Source organism: Protobothrops mucrosquamatus, unplaced genomic scaffold (genome assembly GCF_001527695.2).
Source record: "Protobothrops mucrosquamatus isolate PMUCROS unplaced genomic scaffold, P.Mucros_1.0 scaffold_257, whole genome shotgun sequence".
Taxonomy (NCBI): Eukaryota; Metazoa; Chordata; class Lepidosauria; order Squamata; family Viperidae; genus Protobothrops; species Protobothrops mucrosquamatus.
This window is the reverse complement of record NW_015386333.1, coordinates 1,133,691-1,159,177: the sequence shown is the minus strand read 5'-3', so window position 1 is coordinate 1,159,177 and position 25,487 is coordinate 1,133,691. Positions and strand designations below refer to the sequence as shown.

General features: G+C 35.4%; 1 protein-coding gene across 1 annotated transcript in view; it reads right to left on the bottom strand.

The window, feature by feature from the left end:
- Window positions 1–9,345: 9,345 nt before the first annotated feature.
- The window catches only part of G3BP2 (G3BP stress granule assembly factor 2), a 56,808-nt gene continuing 40,666 nt past the window's right edge, over window positions 9,346–25,487 (bottom strand). The window contains exons 6-12 of the mRNA XM_015831477.1: window positions 23,343–23,445; window positions 21,701–21,881; window positions 19,868–19,966; window positions 18,139–18,241; window positions 14,098–14,226; window positions 13,804–13,922; window positions 9,346–12,099 (exon numbers count right to left, since the gene is read on the bottom strand). Coding sequence (XP_015686963.1) covers window positions 11,827–12,099; window positions 13,804–13,922; window positions 14,098–14,226; window positions 18,139–18,241; window positions 19,868–19,966; window positions 21,701–21,881; window positions 23,343–23,445 — 1,007 coding nt within the window. The 3' untranslated portion in view covers window positions 9,346–11,826. The remainder of the gene's footprint in view (window positions 12,100–13,803; window positions 13,923–14,097; window positions 14,227–18,138; window positions 18,242–19,867; window positions 19,967–21,700; window positions 21,882–23,342; window positions 23,446–25,487) is intronic.

Genomic DNA, 25,487 nt, shown 5'->3' with positions numbered 1-25,487 from the left:
CTGCGTTAGGGACAAGAGATTAGAAAACACCTGGTTTTGGCTTTGATCAAAGAATAAAGCTATTTCTTTTGCAGTAGCCTCACGTTCAGAGTCTCATTGGAATTTATTAGGATTCTGAGCTGAAAAACCTTACAAAATCACAACACAAGTGCTATTTTATATAGTATCTAGCACATTCCCAAATCACAATAACATCATTTGGTAATGACTAGGAACAGAAGCAATACAGGCTGTACAAGATTGTCAATTGGCAGGTGGGAGAAGTAAATTTTATGCTTGCATTGTTTTGTCCCAATTCAAAGAAGAGTAGTAAGACTTTAATTAACAATGAAAAATACTCAAAGGGGCTATATTAATACCATTTATTAGGCATGTGCTGCCCATCTTGCTTAGAGGTGATTCCAGTAGCTTACAGTCAATTAAAAAAACAAAACATTAAAACAAATTTTAAGAGTAAAATTGATTTAAAAATTGACTAATATGGGAAGGAAGGGAGCAAGATGAACATAGGCAGCATGTTATCTTAGTCCATTAATCACTTCTAAAATGACACAGCCTCATTAGGACCCTAGGTCAACCAAGAGATCCAGATTTTAAGGCCATTTCAGAAGGTCAAAAGAGTGGGTGTGGATCTCACCTCAGGGGACACAATGTTCCAGAGGGCAGGAATCACAACAGAAAGGCTCTTCTCCTGGACTTCACCAGTTGGAATTTCTTGACCATGGGATTCGCAGCCAGCCTTTTCTGCTGGCATGAGTGCGATAGGCCAATCATATTAAGGTGAGGTGGTTCCTCAGATAACCTGGATCATTCTATGAAGGGCTTTAAGCATAAAAACTAATACCTTGAATTGGACCCAGAAGCAAACTGGCAACCAATGCACTCACAAAACAGCAATTAACATGTGCCTCCTTAGAGGTCCCAAGAACTGTCCATGTGGCTGCAATATTCTTCAAGGATAACCTCATGTAGAGTGCATTGCAATATTCCATTATGAAATGACCAGGACTTAAGTGACTGAGCAAAGTATTCCTGATCCAGGAAAGGGCACCACACAAAGTTGCACATAATTCATGCACCACATAAAATTGCACAAAAGCTCTCCTAGCCATGATTGCCAAGTGCTCCTTGAGCAGAGTTGTCAATCCAGGAAAATCCCCAAGTTGTGCACCAGATTTGTGGGGCAGTGCAGCCGAATCCAGAACGTTTAGCCACATCCAGATGTTAAAAGTCTATTTTCCAAAGCTCCACAACCCCAAAGCAACACGATCTTACCAGGATTCAGCCAAAGTCTACTGTCCTTCATCCAGACCTCCACAGCCACCAGGCACCTTAAGAGGCAGCAATAACATCACTTAGGTCACCAGGGATGCAAACTTGAGTATCATCAGTGTACCAATGATACTTTATCCCATGGTGGCAGATATCATCTATTGGCTTCATGTAGGTGTTGAAAAGGAGTGGAGAGAGTACCAATCCATCTGGCACACCACAAAGGAATGGCCATGGTCTGTGCTATCCAGCTACAACTCTGCAGCTGCCCGCAAAGGATACCATGGTTAATGCTATTGAAGGCCACTAAGAGGTCAAGGAGAGCAAAGATGGATGCACTTCTTCTAACCCACTCTCACCAGAGATCATCAACATGTGTGACCAGGGTGGCAGGGAAGGGATGGGCAGCAGAGAGAAAGCAGAGCTGCTTAATTCATTCTTTGCCCAATCTACCAAAAACAGTACTGTAAATACAGAATAGGAATAGAAGTTAAAATAAGCACACAAAAAAAATGTAAGAGAGCACCTGTCCACCTTAGACGATTTCAAATCACCAGGACCAGATGGATTACACCCCCAAGGTTCTAAAGGAACTGGCAGATGTGATCTCAGAACCACTGAATCATATCTTTCAAAGATCCTGTAGCACTGGCAACTACCAGGGGACTGGAAAAGAGCTGATGTAGTTCCCATCTTCAAAAAAGGGGAAAAAACCAATCCAGCAAACTACTGAACTATCAACCTGACATCGATACCTGAAAAGATTCTGGAAAAGTTAATCAAGCAACAAATCTGCAAACAACTAAAGACAAACAAAGTCATAACTAGAAGCCAACATGGATTTGTCAAAAACAGATCATGGCAGACAAATTTTATTGCATTCTTTGACAAAGTGACAAAATTAGTGGACCAGTGAAATACTGTGGACATAGTATCCTTAGGTTTCAGTAAAACATTTGACAAGTAGACCACAACCTAGATGAAGCAATGAATGGAAACTAATCAAGGATAGAACCAACCTAGAACTAAGTAGAAAATTCCTGATAATGAGAACAATGAACCAGTGGTACAGCTCGCCTCCAGAAATTGTAGGCGCTCCATCACTGGACAGCCATTTACCCAGAATGATATAGGGACTCCTGCTTGAGCAAGGGGTTGACTAGAAGACTTCCAAAGTCCATTAGAACTCTGTTATTCTGTGAACACATAAAGCTTTATGTTAACAGGAATACCCGAGTTTGATTTGGTTAGATGGTATCTTAAAAGGAGGTTTAATATATTCATGTTACTGTATATTCACTTTAGAATAGTGAAAATTGTAGCTTCCATATCCATATGAAAACTAGCCCTGCACAAAGCATATTGTAATAATTTCTAGTTTATTGATAATTATTTTGACAGGCTACTCTTATTTAGAAATAGCTAGTGCTACATAGTTCCACTGATAATAATGGATTTAGGAGATGTCCACATTATCCACATTATGTAACTTCACCAGTTCCCTTGTCCATCTTGTTTCCTTCCTTTCAAACTTGTTAATTTAAATTAATGTACATTAATTTCAGTGTTAATATTTATTGTTTTAATGTTTTACATGTTGTTTTTATAATTGTAAGTTGTCTAAAGATTCCTCTAGGCAAGATGGGCAGCATACAAGTTTAATAAACAAAATAAATAAATCTGCATAGTCAGACTGAAAAGCTTTATAGTCATTGTCAAAGCACGGAAAAGTATGACAATTTTTCTTGAAACATCCCACATTTACACACTGGTCTTAAAGGCTTTTGCATAAAAAAAGAAAGTTGCATGAAAAAATATCTGAAATTATGCATTTCTAAAGGATGATTATTTTCATGTGTACGCTCCCACAGAGTGGGTCTCCTCAGGGTGCCGTCGGCCAAACAGTGTCGGCTGGCGACCCCCAGGGGGAGGGCCTTCTCTGTGGGTGCCCCCACCCTCTGGAACGAACTACCCCCCGAGATCCGGATGATTCCGGATCTCCTTACTTTCCGCCGCGCCCTCAAGACATGGCTTTTCCAGCAAGCGGGCCTGACCTNGAGGATTTTATTTAGGGATGATTTTAAGTATAATTTTAATTGGAACACAGCTTCGAATATTTGGTTTTAATTTGGTTTTAGAGGGGTTTTTATTTTTATTGATATGTGTATCTGTTTTAATATGCTGTGCACCGCCCTGAGTCCTGCGGGAGAAGGGCGGTATAGAAATTAAATTAATAATAATAATAATAATAATAATATATTTACTTCTTCCTTCTCCCCTGAAAGTTTTGCAAGTACAATTTGACAGTATTTCAGAATTTATAGATGCCAGTGTGCATGTTTGCACATTAGACTATTAGGATTGTTAACAGGTTGCAGATGTGATTTAAATACCAACTATATTTACTTCCTTTTTTCTTGGGTTAGCTACCTTGCCAGATGAAAAAATCCCAGAAACCTTTTACATATGCTATATTTGAATTTTCCATTCAGAATTCCAAATATTTGAATATGAACTGAGAATAATTTTGAGAGTCTTTTGTGATGAGCATAAATGCAGTAATGAAAATAAAATATGAAGTAGCACAAGAATTTAGGTTTGCATACAATGGACTACATTCCAGTGTTGGAACAATGGAACATTCCCACTTTCATTTCTTCTGAAAAAATAAAATTTTGCAGAAACAATGTACCAGAGAATACTATATTGTTCTTTTTATATTTAAGGTAATAAAATAGTTATAAACCAAATTCTGATCAATTGTGATCAGCTAGAGTCTTGTCAACATCAATCTGATTAGTTTAAAGGTCAAACTCATTATTTTTAAAGGTAAGTGTATTTATAAGATTCTTCTTTTCCCAGAAGGCAAAAGCTATCTGGGTTCTGTTTCATTCTGAGCAGTGGTTTTGAACTGATCTGTGAACAATTTTAGAAATCATACTGGAAGCCAGCATAACTTTCAAAGAATTCAATATTCAATATTTTGCATGCTTTTAATAACTGAGTCCACTTTTTCTGTTATTGTGAATTTCCAAAACTCATCATGGTAAAACTGAAAAAAGTACTGTATTACATATATGAATGAATGTTGATGCCACTTTAATCACTCGTGCCTTTCACTTTTAATATTGTGCCAATAAAGTTGCTGAAAGTATATAGATATGGATATCCAGCTTTATAGATAATTCAAAACTTATCATCACAGTTCTATTTTGCTTGAAGGAACAGAGGAGACAATAAGGATCCAGTCTCGAGCAAATACTCACATTGCATTTTAACCTAAAAGGAAAGGCAACTGAAAGTTGGTGTTTTCATAAAAGCTTTACAATAAACAGAAATTACATTAACTTGTTCTGTAGAAGCTTGTGTCCAAATGTACGTTATCTTAACAAGGGGACATAAGACTTGTAGGGATCCTAAGTAGATGATTGACTGGGGAAAATGTATATATAGAAATAATATATCACCTTATTACCCATGAGTATTTCAGCCCTAATGTCAAATTACTCAAGCATGTTGCTTGATTTCAGAGCCTTTATATTGCCTTGAAATAACTGCTGACAACTTGGGGAGTGATCTAGTCTCCATTCAAATATTGTTGCTGCAGTGCTATTTTAAATAAGCTTGAATATACATTGTGGGCACAATTATTAGGCAAGTTGTATTTTGGAGGATTAATTTTCTTACTGAACAACTACAGTGCTCTCAGTCATTCCAAAATTTAATAAACCTCAAACCTGAATATTTAAGAAAGTAAAACTGAGGTTTTGGCTTTCTTAGGAGAATATCTATGTGTGCACAATTATTGGGCAACTATTAGTGTGCAGAATTATCAAGCAACTAAATGAAAAATAAAAAATTTGCCCATCTCACTTGTTTATTTTCATCTGTTAAAGAATAAACAACTCAAAATGTACTAATAAACATTTCTGACATTTAAAAAAACATCAGTGATCAATATAGCCATCCTTCTTTTCAATAACAGTCATGGAGTTTGTCAGTTTCTTAATCTGCTGATGATCAATATTTTGTGCAGCAGCAATTACAGCCTCCCAGATGAAGAAGGGAGCCATATCATTATTCTTTCACCTTTAAGGCCTTTACTAACTAGCCACGCAGTAGAGTACTTAGATGCATGTGATGGAGCATTGTCCTGCATAAAAATCATGGTCTTCTTGAAAGATGCAGACTTTTTCCTGTATCACTGCTTGAAGAAAGTATCTTCTAAAAACTGGCAGTAGATTTGGGAGTTGATTTTGAGTCCATCTTCAACCCGAAAAAGTCCATTCAGCTCATCTTTAATAATACCAGTCCATACCAGTACCCCACCTCTACCTTGCTGGCATCTGAGTCGAAATGGATCTCTGTGCCCATTACCGATCCAGCCACGGGCCCATCCATCTGGTCCACCAAGAGTCACTCTCATCAATCCATAAAACCTTTGAAAAATCTGTCTTCAGATATTTCTTGCCGTTTCAACTTACGTATCTTGTTCAGTGGTGGTCGGGTTTCAGCCTTGGCCATGTCTCTGAGCACTGAACGAACACCTTGTACTTCTGGGCACTCCAGGTAGGTTGCAGTTCTGGAATACGACAGCACTGGAGGATAATGGGTTCCTGGTAGTTTCACATTTGATTCTTCTCAAATTTTTGGCAGTTAATGTGCGTCGTTTTTCCTCAACACATTTCTTGCAATCCTACTATCTGCAACAAAACTTTTGATGGTTTTGTCATCACGCGCCAATATCTTAGCATCCCCCTGAAAGACTTTTTACAATTTTTGACTTTTCAGAGTCAGTTAAATATCCTTTTTTGGCCCATTGCCTGAGGAAAAGAAGCTGCCTAATAATTATGCACAACTTGATTTAGGGTGTTGATCTCCTTAGGTCACACCCTCCCTCATTACACAAATAAACATCACCTGATATGCTTATATCCACTAAACATACAGCTTGTTTATACAGCTTGAAGGTGGAAAATATGCATGAAAATGATATGGTCAAAATACTCACTTGCCTAATAATTGTGCACACAATGTAGTTTTCTGGAAGAATTACATTTCTTAATCAAGATTTCTTCTATTCAAAAGACCAGAAATTTAATTTCATACAAGGAGACATTGATGCACATCTATTGTTTCAGAGTTTAACATCAGTTCTCTAGACACTGAAAAAGACTAATATGTATTATAGTTCGATTTACATCTCTTGATGAGATGTAGGACACATGCTAGTGGAAGATGTACAAACTTATTTGCCTAAATTCCTTATTAAAACTCTGAGAATGACATACATGAATTCATCATGTCAAGGACTAAGTGCTATTTTGGTTGTAGCTCTTTATGACTGCTTTGAATATTTGTTCAGTGTGTGCAATATGTGGTGTTGTGTTCATTAGAGATGGATTTTGAATGATGCTCCAGCTGCCTTCCAAATTTGTGCATTATCTTTGGACATCATGCCTTACAATGATAGAAATAATAATCAACAGAAGAGCACAAATTTCCTCTGCAATGTTTTTCAAAACATTTAATAGTTTTGTCACTGGATATAACAGTTTTACATTTTTTCCATCTAATTGTGCTTCATTTTCTCACTTCATGTTCTCACTGGCAGAACACCTACTTTCTTTCCAGGTACAAAAGATTGAATGTTCTTAATGTATATGCAGTTAAGTCTAAGCAAAACCGTGCATACTATCTATTATCTAGCTTCAGAGTACGATTCATATTCCATTTTTATATTATTTTTGGCTGTCCTTGAGAGAGAAAGATGGGCAGGCCAGATTAATACTTAAATGAGACATCACTATGAAATCCCACAGGATGGTATAAGATTTCCTGCCTTGTGCAGGGATTTAAGACTAGAAGACATTCAAAATCCCTTCCAGCCCTATGCCTCTATATCTGTGTCTAGCTGCAAACTAGACTAGCAGATTAGGAGCGGATCATATTTATATAATTGCCAGAAAACTAAACTCAGTACGATGGGAAAAAACATACAAGGTAAAGCAGTGAAGCAAAACAAAACTCACCTATAGTGAATATATGAAGCAAGTCTTATGCAATAAAAAGAATAAAGGTTAAATTGTAGAGTCCTTGGTGCTGAGTTTGGTTGTTTGCTTGCAGACATTTCATTAGCTAATATTATTAGTGCTAGTGAATGTGGGGTTTGCTCCTTGCTTATATATAATAGTTTTCCCTGCTAGTTTTGGTGAGGTGTTGTTTCTCCTTGGTACTTCCTTAATTAGGCTATTGTCAACCCAGAAAACACCAGACAAAAAATATCAAACAGAAAATAAAGCAGGAAGTAATACCAGACAAACAAGCAGAAAACAATACCTTAACCAAGGAACTATTGAGAAGACAACCACTTGCTTACTAACCTGGCAGGGCAAGCTACTGTATATAAACAAGAACAAAACACACACTATCACTGATGATGTTACCTAGCTGGGTAATAAAATGTTTGCAAGAAAACAACCAGCCTCAGACAACACCAAACACTCCATATGCAGCTATGAAGCATAAGATGTACAAATAGTCTTCAACATATGACTATAATGAAGCCTGTCCATTATGGGCACAACATGATAGCCATTAAGTGAGACAGGCTCGCTTAATGGCCCATATCCTCTGCTCCCTCTCTCCCTGATAAAGCTGTTAATGTGGATCATTAAGTGGAGAACAGGTGCCTCAGGGGTAAGGGAGGCCTTTCCCTGCCCTCCACCAGGCCCCCTTCTAAGCCAATTGCTCCAACGGACTGCTCTATGGGGCTTGGTGAGGCGGGAATCAGATTTAAGGTTGGAGGAATCTGGTGGGGATAGGAAGGCCTGAGAGGACCCAGAAAAGGCCTGCAGGGATTCAGTGGAGAAGAAAAGGTTTGTTAAGACCCAATGGGGGAAGGAAAGGCCAGCTGGGGCCTGGTGTGAGGGAAAAGGCGTGCCAGTACACTGTGGGGAGGCAACAAAGCAGGGGGGAGGCACTTGGTCATAAGGGCAAATGACTGTGGGAGTGCTGCAGCAGTCTTAACTTCAGGACTGAGTTGTAAGTAGTTTTTAGGAGTCTGCTGTAACTTTGAACAGCTGTTAAGCAACCAGTCATAAGTTGAGGACTATCTGTAATCAATTTAATGGACATTGTGAAACATAATCATTTGAATGCTTGTTGAACAGATTTTTAGTTTTCCTTGGCAAAGATGTCTATTGAAATGATTCTTTATCTCAAGAAGCAATTTGCATCCCGTGTTAAATATACATAACCAGTTAAGGTTTCATCAGGCCCCAACATATATATGAAGTAACCATGGCAATACAGAAATGAATGCTCACCAGCACAAGTGATAAAGAGATATAGTATAGAATCATTAAGTGACTGCTTTCTATTTGCTTTGGTTTTTAAAGTCAAGGTTTGGCTGTTGTATCAGTGCACTAATAATTTTTAAAAGGTGCCTGATTTTATTGAAGAAAATAAAAACATTAAATTGTAAGCAGCAATGAGTGTTAAAATAAAAGAAATATTTTAGCATTTATGTTAAATATAGAATGAAATTACTGCAATCAACAGAAATTTAGATAAATAGTCCTTGTTAACAACCAGCTGAATGAGATGTATTTGTGAAGGATTCTCATAGTTACATGATCACAATTTGGGCATTTGACAACTGACTTTGATTTATGAAGGTTGCAGATTGCACATTCATATGATCACCATTTATGGTCTTTACTGCCAGCTTCTGACAAAATCAATGGGGAAATCAGCAGGAGATTGCAAATAGGGATTGTGAGATGCTGCAACCACTGCAGCCATTAGGATTTACCTAACAACAGTAGCTCGGACTGCTGAAACTACCACTAAGTCATACAATGTAATGCTTTAAGACTGTTTTGCTTAGCAACAGAATTGCCAGTCCCAATTACCATTGTTAAGCTGGGACTACCTGTACAGTACCACAGTTCAGTGTGAAATGATATGGATGAGGCAGTTTTATACATTACCAAAGCAGGATTACTGTCAGAAAGTTGCCAAACTGGAATACTAAATCACACTGAAAGAGAATTCTGGACCATTTGTAAATGCTGCAGACATCAGTAGTTTATTAGTATGTTTAGTCAAAACACATTCAAAAATGGAAACTTAAAAGTAAATATTTTCCACCTGCAACAATTAAACTAGGTTCTACTAGCATATAATGCTCAACACATTACAGCAATAAAGATGGTAGTCCATTGTTTGTATACCTACTAAAGCCAAAAGATAATTAAAGCAAGTTTGTTGACATAGGACTGTAACAATAGCAATATTACCTATATCAACAAATAAGCAATAAAATAGGTCAAAGAGATCTGTTCTTTTCTTCTAGAGGTACATTTATTGAAAAGAGGGACAAGAACACTATGTTTCCATTATAAAGTAGGTGAACAATCACCATGTAAACGTCTGTGTACTGTATGCTTCCAATATTGTTAGTTCATAGCATTTAAAGAAGCAAACTGGAAAACTCAATAGCTCAGTAGCTCCTCTAATTGCCATTTTTTAATTATTATTCCATTAGTGCTGCTTGCCTTAACAGTTTTTACAGGAAATGGTAGGGCAATATTATAGCACTAAAAAGCCAAATAACATAAATACTGATATATTGGTATGCAACTGCTTGTTGAGAAAAGCAGTTTAAAAAAAGGTTTCTAATTCGATGTGGTTCATGGAGAAGCATTCAAGTACTACATATCCAGGTATCATCTGAAAATGAAACAATTCAACACAACCCCCTCCCCCCACATAAACATGGAAAGAGAAAAATGTACCCCAGAAAGTGTATGAAAATAGTGCAAGACTTACCATCAAACATGGAAGATCTCAATTTGGGGAGTAAAAAACAATATAAACTTACTCCATCCCCAACAGATAGGCAAAATTTTCCACAGTTTTAGGAAACAACAAATGGTTAGTTTCACCAAATGCTTCTTGCATTACATGTTTTTGTTACATAATAGCATATGAGGTCTTCCATGTTTAGAGCAGCTCTGAACGGTCACAAGCTTTGTCTCCCCTCTTCAAGAGTAAGCCTGAAGGTTTGTTGAACTGTCTAGCTGAAGCTGGGGAATACTGTTGCTACCTCTACAGTTTTCTGGAATGTGCTATCTACGCAAACAGGAACTGGAAACGGCAAACCTTTCACCCAAACGCAAGATGCTCTACCAAGTCCAAATACATAAAAAGAGAGATCTTCCCTCTATATACAAATCTGAGCCTTGTAGGCAAAGTCACTTCAGAGTTTGTGCAAAATGGGTGATAGTTCAAAAATTGAAAGTAGCAAGTATTTGAGCTATTTCCCTGCTCTATGAAAATTGCAGTATCCTTGAGTGTAACAAGTTGTATGTTAAATATGTTACCTGGAGTATACTTAAAACAAAAAACAACCACTTGATTAACTTTGGACTTATCTATGCAAAAGGAATACTCAATTTCATAACCAAATTTCCGTTTTTAAAAAGTATCTACTACTTAATACCTTTTTTTGTTCAAAGGCTTCAAAAATGTAACTATAGAGCTAGGCAAGTAATATTCCAGTAGCCTTTACTGATTTAAAGATACTGCAATTTTATACAATGATTTTATAAACATTTTTACAGCTGTTAAAGTTTTGCAGCACAGCCATTCATACACTATACTGTACAAAATCACCAGCAAGACTGGAATGATGTATTTAATAGAAGGCACCATCATGCTTATTACATTACCAGAGACCTCAATACAGTAAAGACAATTTTTCACTGTACACTGCTTACAGAACGGGAAAAGGTAAGAGGAGTGTGTTGAGCAATCAGCCATCCCCATCTACAGAGAGGCAGAAAGCTCATAAGACTTGTAAAAAAGAAAAAAAAACTTTTTTTCTATTCAGAACTATGATTTTTGAAGTTTTACATTTGTGTTTACAGCTAAATGGTTTCCTTCTGGAACATATTTTTAGTCTTGTTAAGGTTTATGTGTACATATATTGGTCACAGCAAACAGAGCAGATGCCCGCATCGTTTCACAAGGTATTATTTTTCCTTGCTGCTTTCAGCAGATGTCAATGTAAAATGAGGCAGGTACCCATTAGTGCGTTTAAAGTTCACAAAACATGAGTTGTTTGGAGTCAAGAGTTCTAAAAGAAAAAAAAAGGGGGGGGCAAGCTTTTCCAATTCAAAGATTGCACTATTTGTATTTCCAACAGTAACACTTAAACAAAATGTGCAGCAGAAGGATTTTAACACACCGGAAAGACCTTAATTCAATTAGGCATACCCTTTGTCCTTTATTGTTGCTGCAGAAAGTTTAAATGGTCATTTCTCATTCCCTAATCTCCAAGTCTAATTTATAAATTAACATTATGACTTTGTCATGAACTTAGGAAAAGAATGTCCACCACAATTTACCTGGTGATCAAAAGATGTTTTTCACATCAAAGAAATGATAAAAAAAGGCTATGTTACATTCCAAAGCCAGAAAATTAACAAAAATGCAAACATGACGAATAATGTATCACTGTCAAGACTGCCTGCCAACAATGAATCTTCAGCGACGTTGACCTGTGAACCGGCCTTCCATCTGCCCAGTTCCTCTTCCAGAGCCAAGCTTCTGGGCCATGGCCCCTCTCAGGGGTGGTCCTCTGCCTTCACGGTCTCGCATCATTCCACCACCCACTATGCCTCTTGAACCCCCAGGACCTCTGTCACTGCGTCGAATATCCTTGCGATCATCACCACCACCTCGAGTTTCTCTTTCACGAGCAGCTCTCGTCTTTTTTTCTTCTACATTCAAACGCACCTCACCACGGAACATTATGGGCTTTTAAATGAAGAGGAAGGGAAAAATGGTAATACCAAAAGTTTAGTTAGCTGAATATCCAAAAGATCCAGGCCATTAATACTTTACATGAAAAACATGTTCTAGCTCAAAATTTATTAATGCCATATTCAGCTAAACTTCAAATAATGGATCTAGGAAAACATTTTCTCTGTCCTGCAATTAATTATTGACTGACTGATTTATATCACATCTTGTATTAAATAGCTTCCCTCCTATTTTTCTAGACCTCTCCATGAGGTAAGGTTGCTAAAGGAAACTTAACTGACTCAAAGACACTTAAGGAATTTCTATGGCTAAGAGTGGATTTAAACCTGAGGTTACCCAGTTCTATTCCTATATCGTGTATCAGTAAACCACACCAATTATCTCATTGGATAATTATCAGATGGAAAAGGCAAAACTGGGGTAGATGGCCATTGTGGAAAAAACTATATTTTTTAAGTATTCACAAGATATCAGTGATTTCTTAGAATTTAGTTGTTTTCAATTTTCAGAATCAGAAGGAAATCCATCCAAGCAGATGGATTTCTCAGAGACTATCCCAACCAGAAAATCCTAACTTTATTTCTAATATATATCTAATAAGTGTTTTAAGGGATAGAGTGGGAACTTCAATATTTTTTTAAAGAATGTATTCTGATTATATTAACACAGTTGGCATTATTTGTGACCTATATTCCAAACAGCAATTTAAAAAATCACTGCAACATAGTGGAAATCTCAAATCAGTTGAGATTTCATTATTTCCTACATTGACCCATTCCACTTAAACTGACCATTGTAAGAGATTTGTAACTAAGAAGTAGAGCATAGATTTGCTTGCTTCAATGTCATACATCCTTTTATTCTTCATCATTGAAATCCTACAAGCAATTTTTAAACTTAAGTGCCAAGTTTGTTGTGCCATCTTTGATAAAGATGAAGTATATATTTATATTTGAATATCAGATATAATTACAAATAATTCTGGAAGCATGCTAAATGCGTATACAAAGCCCTTATTTTTATTTTTAATTAATAGATGTGTGCATAGGTTTATCTCATTCTATTGCAATTCAATGCTTTCTATAGTAGATATTTAAGGTAAACAAAAAAGTAGTGCTAGTAGTCACCATTAAGTCTGAGATCTCCTTCAATTTGCAATGCCAAGCCTTTTTTCAATTGATGGTCTTTATTGAGAGACCAGGGCAATCCCATGTTTCAAGAAAATTATTTTCCAAATGTATAATTTCTATATAATGTGATAGGATAGCTATTTATTTATTTTTGCAATAAATATACAACAGAAGCAGATGAAGATCATCTAAAAAGAACTTTAGAAAGAATGTATATTTCTTACTACAACAGGATGATGTAAGAAAAGTAATCTAAATTATTGGATAAAAATTAGAGCTGCCCTACACTTCTAACAGAATGAGTAACTTACTATAGTTGACTTTATTATTTGACTCTGCAGACAGACATTACTTTAGAACTTTTCCCATGTAAAATATTTTCTACTAACAAAGAACAAAGCAGCCCAAGAAGACAATTTCCCGAGAATAGATATTTCACTATTTTTTCTTCATCTAGAGAAATCTATTAATACAAGATCAATATAGGGCTTGGATCAAATTTCAGAAGTGATTTAAACTAAATTCAGTCTGGTAATCACTATCCAGTGATTATAGTCAAGTTACTTACTTTAGCCAATAAAATTTTCTGAACTGGTTCAGAGTCATCAAATACCACAAAGCCAAAGTTTGGAAGTTTTCCTCCAACACCTTTTGTATTGATACGAAGTTCCACAACATTCCCAAAACCTGTAAAAGTACAACGCAGGTGGTTAGGAAAAATGCATCACTTGGATTAAACAGAAATGACATGTTGGTTATAGAAGCAGTTTAATATTTGAACTATAACAGGACTTAAAAATCTAAAAATATGGAGTTTTCTCTCCACTAAGCTCCATAGCAAAGTAAAAGAGAAATTACTTACTCATAAAAAACTCTTTCAGTTCATTTTCATCAATGTCATGTGGCAGATTGCCAACAAAGAGCTGGTGACTATCAGGATATCGAATTATTCGACGACTATCTGACTCATTTTGATCCATATCCCCCCGGCCTATAGTAATTAAACATGAAAAATTAATGTAAAATCATATCTTTTAACAAGTATACAAAATGGCAATTTTATATTGGTATTTCAATCATATAATCCTTGTTTTAGACTCAGAAAAAGTTTTAGGAAAACTTGTGATAATCTCAGGAGACTATAGTAATGAAGATAAAATTTTACTGGTTTTATAATAAATTTAAATCTATTCAAAACAATTGCTCCAACAGCAATCAGCACCCAGATCAGCATAATAAACTCCAAAATTAACATCAGACCAACAATCAAGTAAACAATATCCCAATCAAGAAACTGCCAATGAAGCCAACAGTAAACACCTCAATCAAAGAATCTCTAAGACCATCCCTAGCAGCACTGTCAGGGCAAGCCACTAGAATATTAACTGATAGCAAACCACACTTCTTACTAGCAGTGATGCTGTTACCTAGTTTCGGTAATAAAAAGTCTGCAAGAAAACAAGCAAGCTCAGAGAGGACCAAGGACCCCTCATATCAATGCTGAGCTACAAATATTATCCTCTTTTGATATCCAAAACAATCCAGTAACATTGACAAAGAATTCTGTATGCTTCTTTTTGTTGTACTTAGCAATTGTATCAAGCCTGTAGATAGAATCACCCATGAAGTTACAAGAAATAAAATGCCACAGAAGAGAAAAAAAAATCAGGAAAACATTGGAAGAGGATTGCTCTTATTTCCTTTTTGGCAGCAGAACACTACACATACTCACTCAAAGTAAGGGCTTATTACCAGACACAGCATATGTGGCTAGATCTTTTTGGTTGCAAAGAAACTTATGGTTGGATAGGGAAATAACTGGTTTTACAACTCCCAACAACAATTACTAATAGAACAGAAATAAATATTTTAAGCTCTGGAGACCTGCTGCATGTAAATGTGGTCAATACTGGATGAGATGGACCAATAGTCAAATCAGGAAACAAGATTCTGTGAGTATCCATTTCAAATCCTATTGGCCATGATTCAAATAGCTACTTTAGCAGCACCCAAAACTGACAGCCTGTAAAAAGTTTAGCATCCATTTATTTAAAATGGATTTATTTGCTTAAATGCATTGTTAATCTACAACAGTTAAATAGGAAGTATAATTTATATACAAGGATATGGAGAATACAAATGAAAATATGTTTGCCCAATTTCTGCTAAATTTCTATTTTACAGGAACTGTTTAGTTCATATAATTGTAATCTTAAAATTAAACATCTGGGCAATGATTTCTGATTTTTGGAAGATAGAATGATTTTCACTGGAAGTACATTGAGGAGGGTAGACCTTCATAATTCTTGTCCCTTTCATAACTGTCACTGCCAGAATCATGTAAAATCCAAAACAAAAAATATTGTATTTTTAACTATACACAGCTTTTTGTAAGTATATAGTGCATATAATCACTGTGAGCCTACCCTGGAATTTTTTATAAAGATGTTTTAAGTTTAGTTACAGAATATATTCTGTAAAAACTATGTTTAATATAAAAAAATATAATACTGTTACTCATTTTGTTACCAATGAAAAAAGCTATAAAAGTCATTACTACAAAAACATCTAGCTTTTCCCATAAACTTTGCCAAATATCCAAATCAATATTGTGCCCAAAATATTTACACCAAATTATCATTGTTTCTTTCACCTGTTCCTCAATCATATCTTGCTCTAATAAGTATTGATATAATTTACTTATAGTCTTGCCTTCCCTGCTAAATAAGATTTTATATAATTCTGAAGAATCTTGCTTTATGCCCCATTCCTTTTTGTCTTTATTAAATTTGGATTGAATTTGAAGATACGCCCACCATTACAGATCAATTCCTTCTTCCTTTAAGGTATTTCTTGCTTTTAATTCTCCTTTCTCGTTCAAGATATCTTTATAGGTGACAGCACCCCCCCATTTTATCAAATTTGGATGTGTATACATTTCTAATGTAGACACCCAGAGGAAATATTATTGAAAATTTTCAATTGCGCTGAAATGGATAGACTTACATCGGAACTCAAGGACAAAAGTGAAACCAAGTACTATAAAATCTGGGAACAATTTTATGATTGGATAGACAATAAGAGGGTAGCCAAGATAAATGTATAGTGCTAGAATAAAATATAGATTATAGACAAATGTATATTTAAAAGATAGATATATAGAAATAAGGAAAAAAGTGTTAATAGTATATTATAAATAGTGAGCAAAGTTCAAGAACTATATGTCTATATGGGTACTAATACTATTGTAAAATGTTGGAAGATGTATGGAACCAGTGACGTCATATCTATGTCCAATGTGTTTTAATTTTGTATTATTAATACAAATTTATATTTAAAAAAAAACACAAAAAAAACATCTAGCTAGCTACTGGGTGCAGTCTATTTAACTGCACTTTTTTCTTTGATCCAGAAATTTTTTTATGAACCTACAACATATTTTATCTGCTATTGGAGATTTTTATTGCAATTTTACTTAGCCTCACAAGCTGTTACTTATACGCTTTAATTATACAAAGGACCATAAAACAATATTCCCTAATATTTCAACAAGTGAATTGTTCCTTTTTCTTACATTTTTACCTCATTTTTATTATTTTTATGAATAGCTCAAGGTAGCAAACATAACTAATAGTCGTTCCTCCTCCTAGTTTTCCTATTTTCTCCACAGCAACAACATGAAGTAAACTGGACTGAGAGAGAAAGTGACTGACCCAAAGTCACTCAGCTGGCTTTCAGACGTAAGACAGGACTAGAACATCTTCTGATTTCCAGTCTGGCACTTTAACCAGTATACCAAACAGGCTCCTAACTGTTCCAGTAAATATAGACATAGTTAATGAACGTTTTTGTTCCATATATTTAAGCAGGACAATTCTGTGCAGTTCATATAGCATTAATACAATTTCAACTGTCAATTTCATTTGATTGCTAATGCAAGTTTGTTTCTCAGAAACATTATTTAAGGCTATATTCAGTTGTTGTATAAGATTATAAATCTGAACTATGTTCACAAAGGAATTTTTAAAAGAGCAAGGAGCTCAAATTTTTAGTATAGGTAGTCCTCGTTACTGACCAAAACTGGGACTGGCAACTTGGTCATTAAGCAAAGCAGTTGCTAAATGAAAGCATCACTATGCTTGTATTCTTATTTCAGCTTTCCTTTGCTTTATAGACCTGCAAAGATTGTAAATGCAAGGAGAAGGTAAAGTTATTTTTTCATTACTGTTGTAACTGTGAACTGTTGTTAAATGAAGCAGTCACTAAACAAGGACTTCCTGTATTATCACTAGATGTGAAAAATCATTACATTTGCTAGAGTAGGCTCACTTAAAAGTCCTATTTACATGGGAAAGCTTTATTCGAGAAGTAAAAATTTGTAAAAGTTTCATTTTAAAATGTTTCATGAATGAAATTTCATGAAACATTTGGGACAAATCAATCTGTCTTGAGTGCAAAGTGTTCTGGAGGAACTATGAACATGGTGTAACACATATTAAGCTTGGAATGCTTCCCAAATGCATGAAAGAAATCGTCTGATACTCAGAACACTGATTCTATCTTCAGATTTTAAGTTTCATAAAATTATGAATTGAAAGTGAAATTAAAAGTTGAAAAGTGCTTTGCATAGCCCTATTTATTTTCTTATCCAGCCTACTTATTTACTTAATAATATTTTCCTTTATATTCTATCATGGAATTCAAAATGGCACATTTAGTTCTCACCCAATCTTCATCCATCCATGAACATTTCCTACCCTACCTAATTTTAAAAGGCATTTCTATCTTCTCCTATGTATACTTTTTTTTACCTGCATGTATTAAGTCTATAATTTCTAAGTGAAAATTCACATCTTGATCTTTATGGAAATCCAGGAAAATTCACAACAAATTGAAAGAATACCTGGCCTGGGTCCCCTTGATGGAAAACCTGGCCGCTCCCTTGGACGCTGTTCACGAACACGAGGTGATTGAGACTGGTTTTCAGATTTTGTTTCGACTCTTTGCTGAAAAATTAGTAAAATTTAAGATAACAAAATCCAAAATAACATGAGCATTGTGTATTTATTTGGTAATACAAAAAAAAAACACCTTATTCACCATTTATTCCACATTTTCAATAATTATATGGCTTGTTGCTCTATCAGCAAAGAAAATCACAAACAAAATACTGGTAAACCACATCTAATGTATATTTTATTGATATTGATTGGAACTGAAATATTAGCCTTAGGAGAGATTTTTTAGCTCTTTTCCATTATTGCCCACTAGTTTGCCCTATAGGCAAGTAGTTATGAAGCACTGTTTTCAGAAGGAAAATATTCATCATCCTGCATATGCACAAGACCTATAGCAGATGGGTATAGGAGGTATTCACAATCATACATTTTTTTCAATCCAGAATGAACTGAAACTTTTTAAGCCACACCATGTATCACAAAGGCAAGTAATCAATATAAAAATAGGGAAAAGCAATTGCATTACATTAGAATCAAGTTAAAGCCAACCAGATGGAATGGGAACTTCTTCAGATATTATGGAGGAGGAGAAATTTCAGAAGTTGGGAGTATTTTCTTTCTTATCCGCCCGCTAATACATCTGGAATTTTATAGCTGCAAATATCTTCTCTCTAAAAATCCTTAAATTGAGGAAGAGCAGGGATTTCTTTTTTCTAATCTCATAGCATATTATTTCTTCTCTTTTGGGATATTTACTTTAAACAATTAGACCACTGATCAAGAAACTTGTATACCTCAGGTCACCCAAGCACTTGCATTATTTGTTAAAAAGAATACTCTATATTTCCACCATATACAATTACCTTGCTCTTAGGATACATTAATTTTCAGATCACACAGGGCATATCATACAGGTAGTCCTCAATTTACAACCATAATGGAGCCTGCTATGATTATTGTGAAGCAGTTCGCCAAATGGCTGGACATGTTTTTACTTTTATGGAAATCCTAAAGTGAACACTGTAATTGCACTGTAATGATTGCTTAGTGACTATTCATATGTTGAAGACTATCTGTACATTATACCAGAGTTTCACAACCTTTCCGGCTTTGTGGATTGATGGGGAGGGTGAGGGGATGGTTCCACGTGAGTGGTGGGCAAGTATGCACCCAGCTCCATTTGTGTGAGCTGTGAAAACGTGCGCCTGCCACTTGTACAAATGGAGCACACAAGCACGTGTTTGCCCACTGCTCATGCAGGTAAGGATGCACGTGAATGCATGCTTGCCACTTCCATGGCCCAGTTCCGAATGTCTCAAGGCCCCATAGTAGGCTGTAGCCTGGGGTTAGGGATCCCTGCATTATACATAATATTCAATGCAAATCACTGAGATTCTCATACAATAACATATCTGCATAAAGAATATATACACATCCATGTCTTAGATTAGTAATAGATTGTTTAGATGCCAGTGAAATGTTGTTTACTGTTATAAATTAGTAAAAATCCTAAGTCATCAAACAGAAACAACTCATTGGTACAAACATTACCTGTAACATACAATACAACCAGAAGTAGTCTAAATTCTAAATCTAGGCTTGTCAATGGCCATTTGTCTCTCTTCCTGAAAATGACCAAACCTGCACAACCTAAGACATCCACAGATTAGTTACCTGCGAGACTTGTGCTTTAACATGACTTGGAATTCCAGAAGAAGAAATAGTACCACTAGGAGGCAGATTTTTACTGGTCACTGAAGCCCAGGAGAAAGCCTACAGGAAATGCAATAAACTTGGTCTACTGATTATGGCAAACTATTGGCATTCCTTAAGTAAAATCTGGATTATGAAAACATTCCTATTCTAATCCACAACTGACAAAATTAATGAGAACAATGTATTTTGAGTCTATTTGCTGTGCAAGTTAAACAAGCACCATGCTTAGGTTCATTGCATAAGGTTACAAATGCTCTTACTAACACATGCTGACGTCAATTATTCAATTACTTTTATGTTTTTTTAAGTAATACAAACTTAATATTCTCACATTTAAAAATATGAAAAATATGATGGGAATAACATTTTCTCAATCCCTTCCTGAACTGAAAACAAACTTGCTTTCAGGATAATTAACAGCACCTGAATTAATATAAGCAAAATTAATCAGGAACTTTTTTCATTAACAGGAAACTTTAGAAAGATATTATCTTCAGCTTTTTTTTAATACCTATGTAACATTTATAGCACAAACGATTTATGAGCTGATGTTTCACTAAACAATCTACCTGAAGATGTAGTACCAGGGAAAAAAATGTTGTATATCATCAACAGCAATGTTTTTCAATTTTGACAACTTTGAATTGCATGGACTTGAACTCCAAGAATTCCTCAGCAACCAATGCTTAAGATATTAAGCATAAAGTTGCCAAGCTGAGAAACACTGATCTAAACTAACATATTGTGACATGTCGAACTTTGAGAAATCTGTTGTGATACCCTAGCTTTAGAATGCTCCTGCCTGAGGGCAAAGATGAAACCAAAATATCTGATTTTTACTACTAAATGAAAACCTTCTTTTTACTCTTGCACTTGTGACTTCATGTCCAGAGCTTATTTTATTTCTTAGGTGCCTATGTTAGTATCACATTTATTATCTGGTATTCTAAATTATTTCATTGTTTATTGTGTTTTTGAATTGGTTTGGCTTTTTTTTACAGACTATTATTCCAACCCAAAATAATCTGGAGAATGAGTAGGACCCGAAATAATTTAAATGAATAAATTTAAATAAAAGTACTATTAATTATTGTCAATCAAATCTGAAATACAAATTAGAAGAGATTCTGGGCTAACATTAAAGTTAACTTTGATTAACATTAGATCCAATAAAATACTTAAGTGTAGCTAAATTCAATAATGCAAAGTTGTATTCACGGTACACTCCTGATGTTTTATCCTTCTTTAAGACAGCAAGAATATTATGTCTGTACCAGAAAAAAAATATAGTATGTAATCTTCAATTACCAAAACCAAGATGCAGGTATTTAAGAATTTAAGGACTGTATATAAAGTTCTTAATGTTTTCCTGCAGACTGCAAAGCCAAACAAGCAAAGTACTACAACTATCACTCAGTAATAAGGGATTAACTATTAGGACTGGATTATTTCAAATTAAATTAGTGAAAAATATGAAGTAATTATGATTATAATAAAAGCACAAATACTATATTCTAACAATGTTTAAATATTACAGTACTAAATAATACTCCACATATTTATGAACCTCTATCAATTATATGTATGTATCTTTTGGATTTAGATAGTATGTAATTATAATATCTGTTTGTACATACTGGACAACTGGAATATAGTTGACACACTAAATTATTAGTGCAAGTTATATTCTCTTTAGGTCTACATGTGATTATAAATATTTAGAGCACCCTCGTGATCAAGAGTTTGCTATCAGGTTCTATTTAACTACACAAGCATATTAACTTAACCAACCTTTGGTGGCTCCTGTGGTAGAGAAACAGTTTCTACAGGAGGTGGGGATAGAGATTTTTCTTCTACTTCTTCAAGTTTTTTTTCTTCCACTTCAGTTTTTAGTTCTTCAGTTTTTGATTCAGATTCTAACTCTGGTTCAGGTTCATGAGAAGACTCTTCCAATGTTTCTTCTATTCCATTACTAGAATAATCACATATTTCACTGTTTCTATTAATGTAAATTATTAGTATTATTCAATTTTCAGAAAAAATCGTACTACTACAATTTACTATACAATTGTTTTATATATGCATCTTATGCATCATTTAGTTTTACCTGAACCCCTTTTGTTGATGCCCTATTTAAAAGTCTTTTTTTTTTTTTAAGATGCAGAAGTTGTTAGTATTTTGAGACAGATGGACATGTCTAGATTTTTGTATGAGAAGTGAATCATAGTGAATCTATCATAGTGAATCTAGCAATTCAGAAAACATCTATCACCCTTTCTAGCCACCTAGAACAACGAAGATGTTTTGCCTTTTTCTGGGCAGGTCCATTTACTCCATAAAAACCACTGAGCTACAGGCATCCATGACTTTATTTTCAAGTATGCCTTGGACAGAGTACGGGTAGTCCTCAAATTACAACCATTCATCTAGAGACTGTTCGAAGTTACAACAGTACTGAAAAAAATGACTCATGATTTTTCACATTTACGATCACTGCAGCATCTCCATTGTCACATGATCAAAATGGGGGCACATGGCAACTGCTATGTATTTATGATAGTTGAACTGTCCTGGAATCATGTGTTCTCTACTTGTAACCTTCCCAGCTGGCTTCCTGCAAGCAAAATTAATGGAAGAAACCAGATTTGCTTAATGACCGCAATTCACTTAACTGTAGCAAAAAAGGTCATAAAATGGTGTGGAACTCATTTAACAACTGCCTTGCTTGGCAATTTTGGGCTTAATTGTAGTCATAAGTCAAGGACTACCTGTATTTGACACCAAAGGGATGCTTCACACCAAAAAAACATTAATGATGCTTGAAACTGAGTTCTTTATAGCAACTAACTTTCCATTTATTTTAGTTGAAAATATATGAACAATAAGTCTGGTAGAGAAGGACATTGGTTGGGCCTAAGGCCATCTGACAGGGCACATCACTCCTATATTGGGGATCTAGGCTACAACAAAGCAAAATAAGCAAACAAACAATGGTAATTATCTCTTGTACATTTAGAAAACTCATCAGGAAAGTGCTTTGTAAGAACTGTTAGTCATTTTAATACTGCCTGCTGCACTGAAAACACACTAACATTTTCTATTTTTATATACAAACCCCTTACACAGAACTTTAATAAAAGATAAACATCTTAAATGATTTTGACTTCTATTTATAGTAGAAGTTATAATGATCACTAAAGAAAACCTTAACCTCATGATATTCTAAGAAATTCATCAGTACTTAACCACATAATTAACTGCCTGTATCAAAAATTCTAAAAAACATGAACAAGGTTTCATTTCCTTTGGATTACAAGTTCTCATATCTTATTTTATTATGGGTTAAGGATAAAGACATTAACATGCAGATTCATGGATTTTCAAACATATTGGCACAGACTGTCTGTAACATAAGCATGGATAATTATCTTACGTTACAGGATGACTATCATAGTAAGTACTGCTTGTATTTTCTTGTACAGGTTCAGGTGATGTATGCCTTTCTTCATTCTCCTCTTCTACTTCATCTTCTGATTCTAAAATATAATTCATAAATTCATAATTCATAAAAGTGCAATATCTGCCACAGTGATATTTTATATTTTCAATTTTACTGAAAATGAAAGGGAGCATATTTATTCCAGGAATTCAGGTGCAATATAATAAATTTCAGTTTCGATAAAGCCAAATGCCATAAAATTTGTAGATATAATCTAATAAATTATCTTGGCTTTATATAAGTATTCCAAATTCTGTCATCTTTTTCCTTCTTTGAGATAGCTTTTTTCAGTTATTTGCAAATGCATTAATCATTGTAGACTCCTATCTTCATTAAGCAATTCTCATTATGCCTTTAATCTATTTCTTGATAATACAGGTAGACCAATTAAGCTCAAAATTTTTGTTGCTAAGTGAGACATTTGTTAAGTGAAATGTGTCCCATTTTACAACCTTTCTTGCCACATTTGTTAAGAGAATCATTGCAATTATTAAGTTAGTATCATGGTTGTTAAGCAAATCTGGCTTCCTCAATGACTTTGCTTGTCAGATTACAAAAGGTGATCACATGACTCCGGGAAACTGCAACCATCATGAATATGAGTCAGTTGCCAAGCATCTGAATTTTGATCATGTGACCGTGGAAATGCTGCAATGGTCATATTAACTTTTTCAGTGCTATTGTAACTTCAAATGATCACTAAATGAATTGTTGTAAGTTGAGGACTATCTATATAAAAACATTCATATTTAAAAATTATTATAGAAAGCACAAGAGAAGATGCTGTTAGCTACAGTAAGGAGACATTGTAAGATTTTTTTGGTTCCCTAGTACCCCCAGATGTGAATGGATAGTCAGCTTTTGAAGGACCTGAGGAATGTTAATAAGGATGGAGTTAACCTCACCCAGGCAGAGAAGATTCTATAAGGTAGACCCACCTAGTGTAGTCTGGATGGAAGGGACCTACAGCATATCTTCTTTTATGGTTTTTAAAAACTAACTTTCTCCTATATTATATTCCTTCTGATCCTTATCTTCTTTGGTTTCTTTATCCCATAAATATCTATGAAGTCCATTGGCTAAGCCCACTCCTTCTAGAATGGATATTCTGCTGTTACGAAATTTTATCCAGTCTTATTATTTGAAATAGGAAATTTATTTCTGTTAAGACATCAATTTTTATTATCACAATAAATCCTTTCCAGGAAAGTTGTAAGTTTTTTCCACCTTTTAAAGTCTTATTTATTTCTCTAATTTGTTGGATTATTCTGAAATATGTCTTTATTGCATCCTGCCAGGTAAAAACATATTTTTTTCATTAGCTCTTTTGTTACCTCACAAACACCCCTCCCTTTTTATGACCCTATAGTCCCTATTCGGGATGGAGTCATGGTGACTGATGGAGCTGAGCATTTACTAGCTAGATGCCCTTCCTGATGCTTACAAGTTCACAGCAGATAGTTTTTCTTCTCACTACAGCAGGGGTGTCAAACTCAATTTCACTGAGGGCCGCATCAGCATTATGGTTGCTCTTAAAGGGCTCATTGCATGTAAGACTATATATCATATTAGTTCAAGAGTGCATTATTTCTAAGACATGGCTTGGGTTTCTCAACTAGCTTTGGCCCTTGCCCAATACGTGCAGCACAGACAAAGAAAGAAGAGGAAAGGCAGCAAGGCAGGCAGGGGTAAGAACTGAAGAAACACACAACCTGAATGCCTTCTGTCCTTTCTTTTCCCCTTCCTATCTTTCCTTTCCTTGCCAGCCACTCAATCTCAGGCAGAAGGCCCTTTAGCCGTGCCTGCCTGCCCTGCGGTTACCACTGCCACACAGCTCCATGCATTGGAGAGGCTCCCGCTGCCCGTCCTCTGGCGGTCTTCGCATGCGTGAGAGATGGCGGTCTTCTGGAAATAGCTCCGAGATGCGGAGCCCGAAAATGGCGAGAGGGGGAGCTTGGAAAGCTCCCCGAAGGCCCGGAGTTCCACTCCCATGTGGGTGCCTCTCCCGGTGAGCCCCGGACTGGATACGGGACGTTTGGGGGCGCGGGGGGCGCGGAGCCGATTCGGCCATCGTTCTTG